We start from the raw sequence: 17,369 nt of genomic DNA, 5'->3' as shown, positions 1-17,369 counted from the left end.
TGGTACCTTTTTCATAGGCTTTTTTGAGTTTGGGCAAGGACACAGGGGCCCCATGGATCCCCTATTGCCCAGGGGCCCCATGAGTTGTCAGTCCGCCCCTGGTCAGTAGGGGGCAACATGAGATGCCCCTGGTACCTTTTTCATAGGCTTTTTTTGAGTTTGGGCAAGGACACAGGGGCCCCATGATCCCCTATTGCCCGGGGGCCCCATGAGTTGTCAGTCCGCCCCTGGTCAGTAGGGGGCCACATGAGATGCCCCTGGTACCTTTTTCATAGGCTGTTTTGAGTTTGGGCAAGGACACAGGGGCCCCATGATCCCCTATTGCCCGGGGGCCCCATGAGTTGTCAGTCCGCCCCTGGACAGTAGGGGGCCACATGAGATGCCCCTGGTACCTTTCATAGGCTTTTTTGGGTGTAGTTTGAGTGTGGGCAAGGACACAGGGGCCCCATGAACCCCTATTGCCCGGGGGCCCCATGTGTTGTCAGTCCACCCCTGCTACTGACCCTGGGCCCCTGGGCAGTGCCCCAGCACCCAAATGGTCAGTCCTCCCTTGGGTGGGTGAGGGTTATAGATATTATAGGAAAAGCATTTTTATGAGGGGCAATGTGTTGTTATTTCTATTGTTTGTTTGTATAATGATCAAAGAAATAAAAATGTAAATTAAAAAAAAAAAAAAGTGGTTAATGATTTCGCTGCGTCCTATAGGATCGCAATCTGTGACATCACTTTGCAGTTGGTGGTACTGAAGGAAGTCGCCTACATTGCCGAAGCCTGGCAGTGGCCCAGAAGAAGTGTGGCTTTTGTTTTTTCTTGCTTTTCCAAGTCCTCGCTGCGGCTCTGTAGACTCCCTGCCAAAGTCCTAAAACAAACATGACGCAGCGATTCTATTTACCTGGCCTTTTGCTGGTTTCACAAGCTGACCCTTTAAACCCGGCTGGACAAACACATTCACAGCGATTCTCTGCAAAAAAACAAGAAGGGACACAATTCAGGTGAAAAAGATTTATTAGTTCTCAGAAAAGGTTTTTTTTTTTCCTTCTCTTATGCTACGTTCACACCAGGGGCGGACTGACCATTTGGAAACTCGGGCACTGCCCGAGGGCCCGGGGTCAGTAGGGGGCCCCATGAGATGCCCCTGGTACCTTTTTGATAAGCTGTTTTGAGTTTGGGCAGGGACACAGGGGCCCCATGATCCCCTATTGCCCGGGGGCCCCATGAGTTGTCAGTCCGCCCCTGATTCACACTAGCCTTGTTAGCAGGCGGCAGACAGGCATTTGGGAAGCGTTTTTACCGCTTTCCAAACACCTCGGAAAATTCTGCACATTGCAGCACATGGTGCTGTTCAAACGGGAGCGTTAGCGTCACGTCGCGACAAAACGGACGCCTCTGGTCAGGGATGGACTGACAACTCATGGGGCCCCCGGGGATTAGGGGATCATGGGGCCCCTGTGTCCTTGCCCAAACTCAAAAAAGCCTATGAAAAAGGTACCAGGGGCATCTCATGGGGGCCCCTACTGACCCCAGGCCCTTGGGCAATGCCCGAGTTTCCAAATGGTCAGTCCACCCCTGCCTCTGGTCGAGTCAGGAGGAGTTGAAGCCTCCTATTCAAGTCTATGGAGCCGCTCCGCAAACGCCCGGCCAGCGTTTGCGGTGCGGTTGAGAGGCGTTTGTGGAGGGTTAACACCATTCAAACTTCATTATAGGCGTTTGTGGGGTGCTTGGCAAAAGCCTAGCATCTGCCACAAAACCATGCAGCGTTTGCGGAGCATTAAAAATGCTCCGCAAACGCCGCTCCAACACTTGTCAAACGCTATAGGGGCGTTTGGCAAGAGTTGGGAAAAAAGTCAAGTGTGAACAAGCCCTTAAAGCCCTATTACCCCTAGGTTCACATCTGTGCGGGTGGTGCCGCTGCAGATCCGCACAAAAATCTGTGCAGCCGCACCACCCGCACAGAGAATTGCGGACCTGCAGGCGGGTGCTATTAGTTCTAATGGCATGCCGCCTGCACTGGGAAACGCAACCGTACTGGGAACCTCGGCTGCGTTTTAGGAAGAAGTGTCGGGACTTCTTCCCTGCGTGTCACGGGGCACGGGAGTCCATTGGAATGAATGGGCTCTCGTGCCCGCACAAAACATGACCCTCATGGCCGCATATATATGAACCGGGAGTGACAGCCCGGTCACACTAGATTTGAATTGGCATGCGACTTGGCACTTCATTGGATTTCATTTTCAGATTGGGATAATTAGTTATTTGGGGCAAAATTTCATTTGTGATTTCAGATTCCTTTAAATTTGTTACTGTTGTAAATCCGAATCTCCGAATATGAAACATTTTATCTGAATTTCCATTCCGGACGAAACGCGCGGCAGCGGTCTCCCCACTCCTGTGATGGTGAAGGTGAGCAGTAATAGCCGGGTCTCGCTTAGCAACATCCTGAGAGCAGGGGCGGACTGACCATTTGAGCACTCGGGCACTGCCCGAGGGCCCGGGGTCAGTAAGGGGCCCCATGCAATGCCCCTGGTACCTTTTATAGGCTTTTTTGGGTGTGCTTTGAGTGTGGGCGAGGACACAGGGGCCCCATGATCCCCTATTGCCCCGGGGGCCCCGTGAGTTGTCAGTCCGCCCCTGCCTGAGAGTGTTCAGGTCAGGCTTCATGACATATATAAATGGCCTACACCTATAGCAAGGGCATTAATCAGGCTGGATGTGGCCAGAGAGGGTGATGGGCACAGTGTGGGGGTGAGGGTGGGGGGGGTCAATTACTGGAACCGATCCCCTGTGTGGCTCTGTCTGCAGCAGCCGGCTTCTTCTCCTCTCCCCCCTCTGCTGACTTTCAGCTGCTGCAGAGAGAGCCATACAGGGGATCGGTTCCAGACAAACCCAGTGGGCAGAGAGAAGGGGGTGGAGCCAAGCCACACTGTGTGTGTCAATGGACACACACAGTCCAGCTTGGGAGAGAGCTCATATGTGTGCCACCATAGCAAGCAGCTGCTTATGGTGGCACACGGAGAAGAGGAAGTGCCCAGTGCGCAGGGGCGGACTGACAACTCATGGGGCCCCCGGGCAATAGGGGATCATGGGGCCCCTGTGTCCTTGCCCAAACTCAAAAAAACCTATGAAAAAGGTACCAGGGGCATCTCATGGGGCCCCCTACTGACCCCGGGCCCTCGGGCAGTGCCAGAGTTTCCAAATGGTCAATCCAGCCATGCCAGTGTACCTCTCCCTCCCACTGGCTTTCAGCTGCTGCAGAGAGGGATGTACAGGGGATCGGTTCCAGTAATTGCCACCCCACCGCCACACCCATCACCCTCCCTGGCCACATTCAATTCACCCTCTGCTGGCCCAGGGTCCATACAGGAGGATTGGTTGTACCATCATACCCAGTAGTTCCAGTAATTGCCCCCCAGCCACACCCATCACCCTCCCTGTGCTTCATACATCCCCTCTGCTGCCCAAACCCCCTTCCCCATGTGCCCCCCCCCCCCCCTTGGGGCTGCCAACTTCCCTCCTCTCCTATCCACCGGAAGCTGCAACTGCACAATTGGATGGAGAGAGGGGGAAGAGTCCACTAAATATCGGATTTACCATCCCCTTCCTTTGCTGAATGAACAATCGGTGATCAGTACTGATCGCTCCCTGTGTTCATTCATAACTGAACCATGGTAAACTGTGTATATCGGTGTATCGCACCGCACAGAATTCCCATGTGATTTGCACAGGAATGCGACGCAGTTCCTGTGCGAATCACATGCGATGTGCCGCACCGCAAAAGTGCGAACCTCGGCTGAACAGCACAATCTCTTCAACTGCAGAATTTAAAAATTAAAAATGAAATAAAAGAAGTTTTTTTTTTTTGTTTTTTTTTTAATGACTTTTTTATGTTTGGGGAAACAAGCCACCATGATAGATTTTATTCTCCCCACGTATTCGGCTTCTGTGTGTCGTACCTTTGAAGACGGCGACGCCATTGTTTTCGCACGGGGCACAGCGGCAGGACGCGGTCTCCCTTTCGAATTCTTCCAGGGCGCGTTTCATGTTTTCCTGCAGGACGTTGGCCCCGATGAAGTCAGCCGGAGTCACTAATTCATACAAGGGGCTGGTCTGTGGAGGAAAGCGGGAGGAAGGAAGAAGTCTTAGTTTGCTCTGGCGATATCGGCGTTCGCCCTTCCGATTTGTGTTGTGTGATTTTTCGGAACGGGTCAATGTTGAGGGCCGGTCCGCACCATAGAAAGCATTTCTGTATGCGCGTTATTTTGGCGTTTTTTACACGTTTTTAATGCGTTCTGGTTCATTCACCGTCCTCTCCGCTCCTCGCAAGACCTCCTACTCTGTAGCTCCCTTGTCTCCTCCTCCCATGCTCGCCTCCAGGACTTCTCCAGAGCTTCCCCCATCCTCTGGAACTCTCTACCCCAAATTATCAGACTATCGCCTACTCTGCTCAATTTTAGGCACTCTATGAAAACGTTGAGGGCTGATCTGCACTATAGAAAGCATTTCTGTATGCGCGGTTTTTTTGGTGCGTTTTTTACACGTTTTTTATGCGTTCTGGTTCATTCACCGTCCTCTCCGCTCCTCGCAAGACCTCCTACTCTCTAGCTCCCTTGTCTCCTCCTCCCATGCTCGTCTCCAGGACTGCTCCAGAGCTTCCCCCATCCTCTGGAACTCTCTATCCCAATTTATCAGACTATTGCCTACTCTGCTCAATTTTAGGCGCTCTTTGAAAACGTTGAGGGCCGGTCCGCACCATAGAAAGCATTTCTGTATGCGCGTTTTTTTGCCGTTTTTTACACGTTTTTGATGCGTTCTGGTTCATTCACTGTACTCTCCGCTCCTCGCAAGACCTCCTACTCTCTAGCTCCCTTGTCTCCTCCTCCCATTCTCATCTCCAGGACTTCTCCAGAGCTTCCCCCATCCTCTGGAACTCTCTACCCCAATTTATCAGACTATCGCCTACTCTGCTCACTTTTAGGCGATCTCTGAAAACCTCTCTCTTCAGGGAAGCCTATCCTGCTCTCAGCTAATAATGGAATCTTCTACTCCTCCTACCAGTCCATCCCCCACAGTTGCTACCTTTTGTACCACCAGCCCCTCCCTCCTAGATTGTAAGCTCCCAGGATCAGGGCCCTCCTATCCCTCCTGTATTGAACTGTATTGTTGCTGTATTGTCTCCCGTTATATTGTAAAGTGCTGAGCAAACTGTTGGCGCCATAAATCCTGTATAATAATAATAATAATTTTTCCCCCTCTCTTCTTCTTTAGCTCGGGTGCACGCTGATGCGGAATTTGCATCGGTTTGTGTGCGAATTCCACACCACATCAAAATCGAACTGCATGAGAACCGCTGCGGGTGTGTATGTTAAGTTAACAGCACCCCAAAATCGGTTTGCAAAGTGCGGTGCGATGTGCAGAATCGGATCGCATAGGTGTGAATATTCATGCGATCCGAATCTAGTGTGGACAAAAAAAGGGTCCTGTGCCTTTTTTGGTGCAGATGCGGTGTGATTTGAGCTATACTCAAATTGCACCACACCAGTGGCGGACTGACAACTCATGGGGCCCCCGGGCAACAGGGGATCATGGGGCCCACGGGCAACAGGGGATCATGGGGCCCCTGTCTCCTTGCCCAAACTCAAAAAAGCCTATGAAAAAGGTACCGGGACAACTCATGGGGCCCCCTACCAGGGGCGGACTGACAACTCATGGGGCCCCTGGGCAATAGGGGATCATGGGGCCCCTGTATTCTTACCCACACCCAAAAAAGTCTATAAAAAAGGTACCAGGGGCATCTCATGGGGCCCCCTACCAGGGGCGGACTGACAACTCATGGGGCCCCCGGGCAATAGGGATCATGCGGCCCCTGTGTTCTTACCCACACCCAAAAAAACCTGTAAAAAAGGTACCAGGGGCATCTCATGGGGCCCCCGACTGACCCCGGGCCCTCGGGCAGTGCGCGAGTTTCCAAATGGTCAGTCCGCCCCTGTACCACATGGAATTCACATGTGATTTACACAGGAATGCGGTGCGGTTCCGGTGCGAATTGTATGTGATATGCCGCACTGCAGGAGTGTGAACCCAGGCCGAAGGGACGGTTCACACCATAGAAACACAGTCTGGATGCATTTCCGCATGCACATTTCTCATGCGCATTTTCGCATTCCGGTGCATTTTTAATGCATTACAGTTAATTTTTTCCCTTCTCTTTTTCTTCAATTTAAATAGGGACGTGCGTTCCAGTGCGTTTTTGGTGCATTTTGGTGCATTTGGTGTGTATTTGATGCATTATACCGCATGTGCATATACAGAAACACATCCTGAACGCATCTGGACTGCATTTCCATACCGTGAAACGGCCCTTAGGACTAGTTCATATTACATGCGTTTTAGTTGTGTTTTTTCTGCATCCAAAAATGCATAAAAAGTAGGTGATACGGTTGTCAATGTCATAGTTCACATCAGCGCTTGCAGTTCCAGTGCGTTCCGGATGCAGAAAAATTAAGTAGAACAGGCTGCATTTTTCCTGCACAGATCTGCACTGGAACGCAGTAAAACGCATCAAAAACGCACCAGAGCACACCAAAAATGCACCGGAACACACTGAAACGCACCAAAAACGCACTGGAACTCACATATCCCTATTTAAATTGAAGATAAAGAGAGCGGAAAAAATTAACTGGAATGCATAAAAAACACATAATAAACACCTATGCAAAAATGCATCCGGAACGCAACTGGACTGCGTTTATATAGTGTGAACCGGCCCTAAAACGCATCAAAAATGCACCAGAACGCACCTAAAACACTCTGGATCGCACATGTCCCTATTTGAAATGAAGAAAAAGAGAGGGGGAAAAATTTACTGGAATGCTTAAAAAATGCACTGGAATGGATCAAAAACGCATCAAAAACACGTAAAAAATGCATCCGGACTGCGTTTCTATAGTGTGAACCGGCCCTAAAACACATCAAAAATGCACCAGAATGCACCAAAACGCATCAAAAACATACTGGAACGTACATGTCCCCATTTGAATTGAAGAAAAAGAGAAGGGGAAAAATTAACTGGAACACACCAAAAACGCATCCAGAATGCATCTGGACTGCGTTTCTATAGTGTGAACCAGCCCTGAACGCAAAACGTTGCATTTTTGGTTCTATAGACTCCAATGGGAATGCTGCAGAAAAACATGTATTGTGTTTTTGCTGCGTTTTTGATGCGTTTTTGCATTTACAATCTGCTTAGCAACAAGAAGAAGAAAAAATGAAAGAAAAAAAAACGCATCAAAAACGCGTCTAGAACGCAAGGGTAAAAATGCAAAGTGCAATGCAAAACGCAATGCAGAAATGCCTCAAATGCAACCTGCATACAGGGGCGGACTGACCATTTGGAAACTCGGGCACTGCCCGGTGGCCCGGGATCAGTAGAGGGCCCCAAGAGATGCCCCTGGTACATTTTTCATAGGCTTTTTTGAGTTTGGGCAAGGACACAGGGGCCCCATGATCCCCTATTGCCCGGGGGCCCCATGAGTTGTCAGTCTGCCCCTGCCTGCATAGGTATGAACCTAGACTAAGGCTTGGTTCATACCTATGCAGTTTGCGTTTTACCCGTTTCTGCGTTGCGGTTTTGCTGCGTTTTTGATGTGTTTTGCCTGGGGGGGGGGGGTTGTTGCTGGGCAGATTTAAAATGTAAAATGCAGCAAAATGCTTTTCTGCAGCATTTCCATTGAAGTCTATAGAACCAAAAACGCAACTTTTGTGTTAAAAAAAAGTCCCTGATCCTTTCCAAAAAACGCAGCGGGTGAAAACGCACAGGTGTGAACATGTCCCATAGGAAATCATGTTAAATGGACTGTACTGCATTTCTGAAAAATGCTCTGGAAAATGCATAGGTGTGAACCCGGGGTAATGGGGTTCTAATCCCTTTCCATTCCATCCGAAGCAAAAAAAAAAAAACTTTTGTCTTTCGTTACACTTTAAGAGTCGTACCTTAATATTCAGAATTTCTGGACTGTACTGCACGGCGTCCCCCCACTCTTGCATCAACTCCGGAGTCGGAAGGCTCCGGTAGGCCAGCGCGGTCACGTGCTCGCTGGATCCTCCCCGTACAAGAGCGACGAAGTCTTCAACGACTTTTTTATTGTCGGACTTATCTGCGATGGATCAATAGGTCATCAGATTATTCATCGATCAATGGAGACGCCATTCATCAATAATCACCTGATCGCTGCGATTGGCTTTCATAGAGGTCACAGGATCCCTAATCCCTGTTGAGAGCGGGCAATATTTTTTTTTTTAAGTGTATAGACACTTATTTTTTATTATTATTAATATTATTATTAATAACAATAATAATAATAATAAAATGTGTTTTATACAGTTGTGTTCAAAATAATAGCAGTGTGTTGAAAAAAGTGAATAAAGCTGAAAATCCTTCTAATATCTTTTATTTCCATCCACACAAATGCATTGGGAACACGACACATTCTATTCCAAATCCAAACATGAAGAAAAATACATCAAATTTGTGTTGTTTCTCTAAAAAAATGGAAGAAAAGTGAATATTAGACGGTTCAAAAAAATCGCAGTGTTTGTATTCTTCTTTACAAACTCAAACATTCACTATATAAACTGAGAAATGTTTGAAGATTTTGCTTTCCTTTGAATGACTTCATGAATATTTGGTTGTAGTTGCACTGTTTCTGAGAACTGCTGTACATCTGTGTTGCATGGAGTCCCCCAACTTCTGGCCCCTGTGATCAGGTATTCCAGCCCAGGATGATTGGACCACATTCCACAGTTCTTCTCTATTTCTTGGTTTTGCCTCAGAAACGGCATTTTTGATGTCACCCCACAAGTTTTCTATTGGATTAAGATCCGGGGATTGGGCTGGCCACTCCATAACGTCCATCTTGTTGGTCTGGAACCAAGATGTTGCACGTTTACTGGTGTGTTTGGGGTCGTTGTCTTGTTGGAACACCCATTTCAAGGGCATTTCCTCTTCAGCATAAGGCAGCATGACCTCTTCAAGTATTCTGATGGATTCAAACTGATCCATGATCCCTGGTATGCGATAAATAGGCCCAACACCGTAGTATGAGAAACATCCCCATATCATGATGCTTGCACCACCATGCTTCACGGTCTTCACAGTGTACTGTGGCTTGAATTCAGTGTTTGGGGGTCGTCTGACAAACTGTCTCCGCCCACTAGACCCAAAAAGAACAATCTTACTTTCATCAGTCCACAAAATGTTGCGCCATTTCTCTTTAGGCCAGTCAATGTGCTCTTTGGCAGATTGTAACCTCTTCAGCACACGTCTTTTTCCCAACAGTGGGACTTTGCGGGGACTTCTTTCAGATAGCTTGGCTTCACATAGGCGTCTTCTAATTGTAACAGTCCTCACAGGGAACGTCACACATCTTCCTGGAGCTGATTGTTGGCTGAGTCCGCCCCATTTTGGCTATTCTTCTATCCATTCCAATGGTAGTTTTTCGCTTTCTTCCGCGTCTTTCAGGTTTTGGTTGCCATTTTAAAGCATTTGTGATCATTTTAGCTGAGCAGCCGATCATTTTCTGCCCCTCTTTATATGTTTTCCCCTCTCCAATCAACTTTTTAATCAAGGTACGATGTTCTTCTGAACAATGTCTGGAACGACCCATTTTCCTCAGAATTTCAGAGAGAAATGCACTGTAACCAGCATGTCCAACATTTGCTGCCTTCCTTCCTTAAATAAGGGCAATAATTGCCACCTGTTTTTCAAAGAATGAATGACCTCACTAATAGAACTCCACACTGCTATTATTTTGAACACGCCCCTTTCAATGAGTGATTCAATGACACAGAATCAGCAGCATGCATGTCATGACTGTCGGGTCTGTTGGATTTCTATTACTCTACTACACCTGCTAGGAAATTATTTGCCATGTAGAAATATCATTTCTACCAAAAACAGAGATTGATCCGGTTAGTGATGTCTGGCTGCTATTATTTTGAACACAACTGTATATATATATATTTTTTTTTTACATTTATCTATATTAAATGTGTACACAATGATTTTTATTATTATTAATAATAATAAAATGGACTGCTGATATTTGCAAAGATTTCTGCATCTTTTATCCCTTGGAATAAACGAGGATTAGGTGGTGGCAATGGATAGATGTCATTAAAATTTGGTCCCAAATTCCTGCCAGGCCCGTGGCATCAATATTTCAGGATTTCGAACCAGAAAAGCTCTGACTGGTCTCTCACCTCCAATCTCTTTCAAAAGCCCATCACACTGACTATCCGTCATACCAACGCTTACGTAAACGCCACATATGTTACCGCCCACATTAAATCCTACGTTCAGACAGGACTTCACATCACTTAAGGAGTAACCTGTAGAAAAAAAACATAAGTCATTGGTGTCATTGGGAGGAATAGTACCCCATTGTTGGTATTACTAGGAGGAATAGTGTGACATCTCTGATGTTGGTGGGGGTAATAAGTGTCCCATCAGTGGTGTCAGTGGGAGGAATAGTGTCCCATCATTGGTGTCAGTGGGAGGAATAGTGCCCCATCATTGGTATCAGTGGGATGAATAGTGCCCCATCATTGGTGTCAGTGGGAGGAATAGTGCCCCATTGTTAGCATCAGTGGGAGGAATAGTGCCCCATTGTTAGCATCAGTGGGAGGAATAGTCCCTCATTATTGGTGTCAATGGAAAGAATAGTGCCTCATCATTGGTGTCAGTGAGTGGAATAGTGCCCTACAATTGGTGTCAGTCCAAAGAATAGTGCCCCATTGTTAGTATCAGTTGGAGGAATAGTTCCCTACTAATGGTGCCAATGAGAAGAATAGTGCCTCATCATTGGTGTCAGAGGAAGGAATAGTGCCCCATAGTTGGTATCACTAGGAGTAATAGTGTGACAACACTGATATTGGTGGGGGTAATAGTGTCCCATCATTGGTGTCAGTGGGGGAAATTGTTGCCCATCATTGGTGTCAGTGGGGGAAATTGTTCCCCATCATTGGTGTCAGTGGGGGAATAGTGCCCCATCATTGGTGTCAGTGGGTGGAATAGTGCCCCACCATTGGTGTCAGTGGGAGGAATAGTGCCCCATCGTTAGTATCAGTGGGAGGAATAGTGCCCCATCGTTGGTGTCAGTGGGAGGAATAGTGTCCTATCATTGGTGTCAGTGGGTGGAATAGTGCCCCATTGTTAGTATCAGTGGGAGGAATAGTGTCCCATCATTGGTATCAGTGGGTGGAATAGTGCCCCATCATTGGTGTCAGTGGGAGGAATAGTGTCCCATCGTTAGTATCAGTGGGAGGAATAGTGCCCCATCATTGGTGTCAGTGGGAGGAATAGTGTCCCATCGTTAGCATCAGTGGGAGGAATAGTGTCCCATCATTGGTGTCAGTGGGTGGAATAGTGCCCCATCATTGGTGTCAGTGGGTGGAATAGTGTCCCATCATTGGTGTCAGTGGGTGGAATAGTGCCCCATTGTTAGTATCAGTGGGAGGAATAGTGTCCCATCATTGGTGTCAGTTGAAGGAATAGTGCCCCATCATTGGTGTCAGTGGGTGGAATAGTGTCCCATCATTGGTGTCAGTGGGTGGAATAGTGCCCCATTGTTAGTATCAGTGGGAGGAATAGTGTCCCATCATTGGTGTGATGCACTTACTGAGCACTTTTACCCCCCTTCTTACATAGGCCACTTTTCAACTCACAGCGCTGTCGTACTTTGAATGACTATTGCTCGGTCATGCGACACTGAACCCATATGACATTTTTATCATTTTTTCAGACATACTGTACATAGCAAGTTCAGCTGAAAATGGAAATGTATTATATACTACAACCTTATTAAAAAATATATATAATGGATTTTTTTTACTATACTTTTTTGTTTTAAAAGTAAAAATTGTATCTTTGCCAGTTCTTCCTAGGACCAGCGAGCTGCTAATGTCACCTTCGCTTTTAACATGGTCTTTGTTGAGGATCAGGGTATATTCATAGACTCCGCCCAGCGTGGCCTCAGTGATGTAATGCGTCCCATAGTCCCTGAAAAGGTCCCGGTATTCTCCATAGACGTATTCCATCGGCAACTGCTTCACCCTCTGGAAGAACTCCGAATGCAGCATCAGTCCACGAGACTTCAGCTTGTATTTTGCCACGACCAAATCCGACCGAGCGCTGATGAATAAACTTTGCTGAAATAGAGAGAAAACTTTCATTGCTGTAAAGGTTCTTTTAAAAAAACACATTGGCCCTTTAATACTTCCATTGATGGAGATGATGTGTTTTACAAATATAATCTCATAACCTCTTACCCAGGGGTGGACTGACAACTCATGGGGCCCCCGGGCAATAGGGGATCATGGAGCCCCTGTGTCCTTGCCCAAACTCAAAAAAGCCTATGAAAAAAGGTACCAGGGGCATCTCATGGGGCCCCCTACTGACCTCAGGCCCTCGGGCAGTGCCCGAGTTTCCAAATGGTCAGTCCCCCCCTGCTCTTACCTCAGCTTTTCTTTCCTTGTGCAATAAATAAATAAACGCATAGACTGTATTGCCCCAAGTTTTGGGTCGCCGGCCTTTCCAAGCACATGACCTTTAATGGCCTCCCAGTCTTAGTCCATAGGGTTCAATATTGAGTTGGCCCCGCCCTTTCCACACACATGACCTTTAATGCCCCCCCAGTCTTAGTCCGTAGGGTTCAATATTGAGTTGGCCCCGCCCTTTGCAGCTATAACAGCTTCAACTCTTCTGGGAAGGCCGTCCACAAGGTTTAGGAGGGTGTCTATGGGAAGGTTGGACCATTCTTCCAGAAGCACATTTGTCAGGTCAGGCACTGATGTCGGGGGAGGAGGCCTGGCTCGCAGTCTCCGCTCTAATTCATCCCAAAGGTGTTCTATGGGGTTGAGGTCAGGACTCTGTGCAGGACAGTCAAGTTCCTCCACCCCAAACTGGCTCCTCCATGTCTTTATGGACCTTGCTTTGTACACTGGTGTGCAGTCATGTTGGAACAGGAAGGGGCCATCCCCAAACTCTTCCCACAAAGTTGGGAGCATGAAATTGTCCAAAATGTCGCCTTAGGAGTTCCCTTCACTGGAACTAGGGGGCCAAGCCCAACCCCTGAAAAACCACCCCCCACCATAATCCCCCCTCCACCAAACTTTCCACTTGTCACAATGCAGTCAGGCAAGCACCGCTCTCCTGGCCACCGCCAGACCCAGACATGGCCATCGGATTGCCAGACAGAGAAGTGTGATCGGTCACTCCAGAGAACACGTCTCCACTGCTCTAGAGTCCAGTGGCGGCATGCTTTACACCACGGCATCCGACGCTTTGCATTGCACTTGGTGATGGAAGGCTTGGATGCAGCTGCTCGGCCATGGAAACCCATTCCATGAAGCTCTCTACGCACTGTTGTTGGGCTCATCTGAAGGTCACACCAAGTTTGGAGGTCTTTAGCTATTGACTCTGCAGACAGTTGGCGACTTCTGTGCGCTTCAGCATGCGCTGACCCCGCCCTGTCATGTGACGTGGCCTACCACTTGGTGGCTGAGTTGCTGTTGTTCCCGGTTGCTTCCACTTTGTTATAATATCACTAAGGGCTCATGTACACTTCAGCTGATAAAATGACGTTCAGGAGCAGATGTGCATTTTTTTCAGCAGCCCCTGAACTCTCCCTAATGTTCTCCTATGTGTCCGTGTACATACAGTTGTTTACAGCCAGTTGAGTTTACGGTAGTTTTTTTGAATGCACCAAACTTGCATTACAAAGGCTTGTAAATGCGTTTATAAGCGTTTGCATTTAGAAGCGTTTTTTAACTGTTCCATATCCAGATGCTGTCCGGAGCCTTTTTTCATCATCAGAAATGCATGCAAAGCGTTTTCCATGTACTCATATGGACCCGGCCCACCAGCGCAGTCAGTTCCGGGTTTCACGTGAAGGAATAAATGATAGAACGCGCCGCATTCTGCTCATGATGGGATCCATAGTGAATACAACCAGAAAAGACCGGTCATCTCCACACATCCTGCTCTCTCTGCTTCCGCTCTCTCTATTTCTCTCAAAAGGTCTGAAAAAGTTTATTTTTTTACTGTTTTTCAGTGCATTCTGGGCATTTGGGAGGGTCTCCTGAGGTTATCTTTTAAAAACCTCTTCTAAACGCAAACACTCATAAACACGGTATGCAAACGCAGCTAAACTGACATTTTTTAACCTACGTTTTCCAGCAGTCAGTTTCCATCGTTCAGAAGAGTTTTCCAAATGCCCCGTGTACATGGGCCCTAACAGTTGAGCGTGGAATATTTAGTAGCCAGGAAATGTCACGGATGGACTTATTGCACAGGTGGCCACCTATCACGGGACCACGCTTGGAGTCACTGAGCTCCTGAGAGCGACCCATTCTTTCACCAATGTTTGTAGAAGCAGTCTGCATGCCTAGGGGCTTGATTGTATACACCTGTGTCCATGGAGGGGATTGGAACACCTGAATCACATGATATGGAGGGGATTGGAACACCTGAATCACATGATATGGAGGGGATTGGAACACCTCAATCAAATGGTTGGGAGGGGATTGGAACACCTGAATCACATGATATGGAGGGGATTGGAACACCTGAATCACATGATATGGAGGGGATTGGAACACCTGAATCACATGATATGGAGGGGATTGGAACACCTGAATCCAATGGTTGGGAGGGGATTGGAACACCTGAATCACATGATATGGAGGGGATTGGAACACCTGAATCACATGATATGGAGGGGATTGGAACACCTGAATCCAATGGTTGGGAGGGGATTGGAACACCTGAATCACATGATATGGAGGGCAAGCCCATGACTTATGGCATTATAGTGTATATATATATATATTTCTATAATATATGTAATGTATTGCCAAAAAGACTTAATAAAAAAAAAATATTATTTAATAATGATTTCAATCAATATTATTTTAATATTTAACAACTGTAAAATAAAAGTAGTTTTATTGTAAAGAAAAAAATATTTTTTTCAACTAAGCATTTTTTTTTTATGCAACACTGAAAAAAAATTACAAAACAAATGAAGCAAAGCAGAAAGAAATTAAATATTATTGGTAAATAGAAATCATATTTTGTTCAGATGTATCTTTCATGCTGAAACTCCTCCAGTGGCTAAGCAATTGCAAATGAATGAGGACCAAGCAACATGACACATGGGAAGCAGGGGCGGACTGACCATTCGGGCACTTGGGCACTGCCCGAGGGCCCGGGGTCAGTAGGGGGCCCCATGAGATCCCCCTGGTACCTTTCATAGGCTTTTTTGGGTGTGGTTTGAGTGTGGAAGAGGACACGGGCCCCGTGATCCCCTCTTGCCTGGGGGCCCCAAGAGTTGCCAGTCCGCCCCTGATGGGAAGTACTAACCACTAATTAGGAATATTGGATCTCGGCATTCATTGGGTTGCTGTGCAGTGAGTCAAACTCTTGGTATTCAAATGTATATGAAGCCATCGGGGTGTCAGAACATCAGGGGCATCCCTAGGGTTGGTGTCACCCGGTGTGATAACACATGGTGACACCCCCTCCAACGATGCCCGCAGGGTGGTTCAAATCTGCAGATTGAGCCTAATGGATCGGAGTCCGATCCATTATGCTCCCCAATCTGCACATCTGATCCATCCTGCGGGGATCGTCGGCACGCAACCTATACGGGGTGACACCGGACCCGCTCCACGAAAAGGTAAGTTGTAAAGAAAGCCGACGATCCCCGCAGGATGGATCGGATCTGTGGATTGGGGAGCATAATGGATCGGACTCCGATACATTATGCTCCCCAATCCGCAGATCAAAACCATCCTGCGGGGATCGTCGGCATGCAACCTATATGGGGTCACACCGGACCCGCTTCACGAAAAGGTAAGTTGTAAAGAAAGCCGACGATCCCTGCAGGATGGATCGGATCTGTGGATTGGGGAGCATAATGGATCGGACTCCGATACATTATGCTCCCCAATCCGCAGATCAAAACTATCCTGCGGGGATCGTGGGCATGCAACCTATATGGGGTGACACCGGACCCGCTCCACGAAAAGGTAAGTTGTAAAGAAAGCCGACGATCCCTGTATGATGGATCTGATCCATCCTGCGGGGATCGTCGGCTTGCTTTACAACTTTCCTTTTCGTGGAGCGGGTCCGGTGTCACCCTGTGCAGTAGGTGTCATCCGTTGCGGTGCGCACCCCCCCCCCCCGCACCTGCTAGGGAACGCCACTGCAGAATGTCAAAGCATGAATTCTGATTGGTTGGTATCAGTTACTACACTTCCATTGAGCAGTAATATATGGACAGCTTATGCAATTTACACCCAACCCCGACTCCTGTACTTACAGTGTGTGAAAATCTCTTTGTCCTCTCCACAAACTTTTTAAAGTTCATGCTGCTGTAGCTGAATCCGAACTCGAACACTTCGGGGATGTTGAAGCCGATGCTGAAGCTTTCTTGTTTCGCATGAGCGCTAAAGAAATTTCTTTCGTAATCGGAGTAGGATTCATGGTCGCTGAGCGTGAATTTGTATTCTCCTTTAGCCTGTAAAGAGAAATATGAACGCTTTTCAAGGCTTTGTTTTCATGTGGATTGGAATGTAGCTTAAAATGGTGAGTCCAACTAACAGATGAACAATTGTAGGATGACTTTTCAACTGGTTTTCCCTGGTAACTTTTCAACTGGTAAGTTCCCAGCTCCACTCACTCTTTGAGGCCATCATGAGTGGACCAGAGGCGGACTGACCATTTGGGAACTCGGGCACTGCCCGAGGGCCCGGGGTCAGTAGGGGGCCCCATGAGATGCCCCTGTTACCTTTCATAGGCTTTTTTGGGTGTGGTTTGAGTTTGGACAAGGACACAGGGGCCCCATGATTCCCTATTGCCCGGGGGCCCCATGAGTTGTCAGTCCGCCCCTGGAGTGGACCTTGGTCCTTCTATAAAATTTTTAATAAAAATGGCTGTAGCGCCCCTCTAGATAGCCAGGGGGAGCTAGTGTTCAGTTTTTAGTAAGATGCTGAGCAGCAGCCTGGGTGAATTAGTTAGCAGGATTAACTTGGGGTCAGGGCTGAGAGGTTCTGCAGGTCAGTTCCCTGATACCTTCCCCTGCGCTAGAATCATGGAGAAGATTCTAGAAGCAGTGGACGGGGGTGAGGAAGTCCTGCACACTTAAGGGACCCTGGCCAGTCCCCAAGCAGGAGGTTTGGCTTGGGGCCAGGGCAGCCCTTAAATGTGACTCTCCTGCTCAGGAGAGTTCAGGTGGAAGATGTGAGAGCAGGAACTGGAGAGTGGGGCCTGGGAGGGGGTGCAGGGAAGGGGTCTTTCTCCAGGAGAGTTGCTG

At 47.8% G+C, this 17,369-nt stretch overlaps 1 protein-coding gene across 1 annotated transcript in view; it reads right to left on the bottom strand.

The window, feature by feature from the left end:
- Positions 1-17,369, bottom strand: part of C8B (complement C8 beta chain) — a 41,363-nt gene that overhangs the window by 3,237 nt on the left and 20,757 nt on the right. The window contains exons 6-11 of the mRNA XM_089656562.1: positions 16,377-16,574; positions 11,961-12,201; positions 10,255-10,383; positions 7,987-8,150; positions 3,951-4,104; positions 893-961 (exon numbers count right to left, since the gene is read on the bottom strand). Coding sequence (XP_089512688.1) covers positions 893-961; positions 3,951-4,104; positions 7,987-8,150; positions 10,255-10,383; positions 11,961-12,201; positions 16,377-16,574 — 955 coding nt within the window. The remainder of the gene's footprint in view (positions 1-892; positions 962-3,950; positions 4,105-7,986; positions 8,151-10,254; positions 10,384-11,960; positions 12,202-16,376; positions 16,575-17,369) is intronic.

The sequence above is a fragment of the Staurois parvus genome, unplaced genomic scaffold (genome assembly GCF_062004578.1).
Source record: "Staurois parvus isolate SC_StPar_1 unplaced genomic scaffold, SC_StPar_1.0 ptg000917l, whole genome shotgun sequence".
Taxonomy (NCBI): domain Eukaryota; kingdom Metazoa; phylum Chordata; class Amphibia; order Anura; family Ranidae; genus Staurois; species Staurois parvus.
Note: the sequence above shows the minus strand (reverse complement) of the source record. Positions and strands in the feature narration are given on the sequence as shown.